Below are 2,500 nucleotides of genomic sequence, written 5' to 3'. Positions count from 1 at the left end.
ACATACACAAAGTCTCTCTCTCTCTCTCTCTCTCTCTCTCTCTCTCTCTCTCTCTCTCTCTCTCTCTCTCTCTCTCTCTCTCTCTCTCTCTCTTTCTCTCTCTACATACTCATAATACACACACTCATACACACACACACTCTTACACACACACTCTTTCATACATACACAGACACACTCATACACACTCAGACACTCATAAACACACACACACTCATACACACACAGACACACTTATATATACACACACATGCTCACACACACACACACACACACACACACACACACACACACACACACACACACACACACACACACACACACACACACATATACATACACTCTGAGTCATAATATCTTTGTCCTCAAGCTCTATTAGTATGATTTCTTTTCTTATTATTCATATAATCATTATTATTATCACTACCATCATCATCATTACTATCAGCATCATCATTTTTACCATTGTTATTATCAGGAGAAAGAGGACGCAGCAACACATGGTCTATTTTGTTGACAATTAACACTTCCTCTTCAAACTTTTTTGGAAAAGGGGAATAAGTAATTCGAACTGATAAATTCATAATAGTACGACACGTGTCCTTAACAGGTAGGATTGGAGAGTGATCAGTGGACTCCTTGGCAAGGAACTCATGGAACAAGTATGGGTTACAAGACAACCAAGAAGCGACACCATTGTTCTTACTGTTTTTATGCCACAAATGTTACCACAAATTTTGTCAATCACATGAGAACACATACAGGGGAAAAGCCTTTTTCATGTACTCAGTGCTCTTACAGTGCAACAACAAAAAGTAATCTCAAGAAACACTACCTCAGCCACACGAAGGAGAAACCTTTTGCATGTCCACATTGTCAATACCGTGGAATATTTAAAAGTCATTTTAGTAGACACATGCTTACTCATTCAGGGGTGAAGATAGTATGTACCAGTACCTCAACAGGAAACAATTTAGGACAAAATTTCTGATATCTTAAATACTGTGACCTTCAGAATTTTACCTTCCCTTTATTCCAATTTGTATATTTTAGAAGCTACAGATTACATATTCATGTTATGTAAACTTGCCTCTTGAAGTAGATGTGTTGGTTAATGATTGGTAGTTTCATGTGATGAGTGAAATAAAGCGTCCCCTACAGGTGGGGCTCAACAATGACGATAGGAGGACTGGAGGTAGACGAACCATTGGAGCTCTGAAGGGCTTCTTCAACACCAAGACTCACCAGTGTTTCTACTGTTCCTACACAACTAGTGTTACCACAAATCTTAGAAATCATATGCGCACCCACACAGGGGAAAAACCTTTTTCCTGTAATTATTGTTCTTTTAGGGCTACACAGAAAAGGAATTTAAAAACGCACATACGTACTCACACAGGGGAGAAGCCTTATGCATGTACTCTTTGTCCATATCGATCAGCATGGAAAGGAAACTTGAATGCCCACATGCTGACTCACAGACGATAAGCAAAATTTTAGACTTTGAAGTCAGATTTTTTATTAATTAATTAATTGATTTTATTTATTGGTTCATTTTTGGTGGAAATTATTTTCCCTAGATATATCATGAAAGATGGATACCCCTATTAAAAAAAATATTTTTGTAATAACATTATATTTATGTTTAGATTGAGATGTATGGGATCATCAGTACATTCTACAGTAATTCCATATACTGAAGTATCTTTGTTGATCAGATAATTTTTTTTCATTTTTATTTTGTTCCAGCAAATTTTTGCAGATATATGTTACAATGCATTTTCAGTTAATTATATTTTATAATTAACCAGTTAATTAAAACTTACTAAAGGAGAAAATATTTGTTTGAACCATTTCTTGTGAATTTAAATAAATCTGTGAAATTTTTTTAATAGAAAGTAGATTTGCAACATCTGACAGTAGTGAAATTAACTTGTAAACACCATTTCATGTGCTTAGATTATTTGTGGCAGTTTAAGGTGACTGATACCACTGCAATGCACTCACTTTACTATCTATTACCTGTAATCAACATGATAATAATCATAATCACAGTGACAATTCAGTTTATGTTTACTTACTTATTTTGAAAGTGTGCAATTATATATATGTACACATGATATCCACATTTATACATGAATGTATTTAATACGTATACGTAATGGGAACAATTAAGGCTTTAATAAGTCCCCAGATCAAGTGTTCCTGTATGTGTTATCAGGCCAGTGTTAACTTCTGAGTTATCCTACACATCATTGATGGTTCCCTTCATGAGATGCACCCCACTCTATACATTTGTCAACACAAGGTGTATTCAATACATACATCATACGTAGGAGCATGCCTATGATGTTATCCTATTTACAGCCCACTTGGAAACCATTAATCTGTGTTGATCGGGGCATTTTGGAGAGAATGATGCATGGTTGTGCTGTCGCACTGCTATTGCCAGCAGCTACAAAACTGAGATGTGTTTATGCAGGATATTATATTACAATTT

General features: G+C 35.4%; 1 protein-coding gene across 28 annotated transcripts in view; it reads left to right on the top strand.

The window, feature by feature from the left end:
- Positions 1 to 2,500, top strand: part of LOC125031501 (myeloid zinc finger 1-like) — a 127,937-nt gene that overhangs the window by 52,466 nt on the left and 72,971 nt on the right. Inside the window, exon 6 of one of the 28 annotated variants that reach the window (XM_047622350.1) lies at positions 1,162 to 2,500. This exon is cut by the window's right edge and continues 102 nt beyond it. The exons of 26 other annotated variants lie outside the window; for them this stretch is intronic. In XM_047622350.1, coding sequence (XP_047478306.1) covers positions 1,162 to 1,488 — 327 coding nt within the window. In that variant the 3' untranslated portion in view covers positions 1,489 to 2,500. Of the gene's footprint in view, positions 1 to 610; positions 1,056 to 1,161 lie in introns of those variants that run through there. One more of the 28 variants, XM_047622329.1, reaches the window with a different exon arrangement.

This window comes from Penaeus chinensis, chromosome 13, assembly GCF_019202785.1.
Source record: "Penaeus chinensis breed Huanghai No. 1 chromosome 13, ASM1920278v2, whole genome shotgun sequence".
In the NCBI taxonomy this organism is placed as follows: domain Eukaryota; kingdom Metazoa; phylum Arthropoda; class Malacostraca; order Decapoda; family Penaeidae; genus Penaeus; species Penaeus chinensis.
Note: the sequence above shows the minus strand (reverse complement) of the source record. Positions and strands in the feature narration are given on the sequence as shown.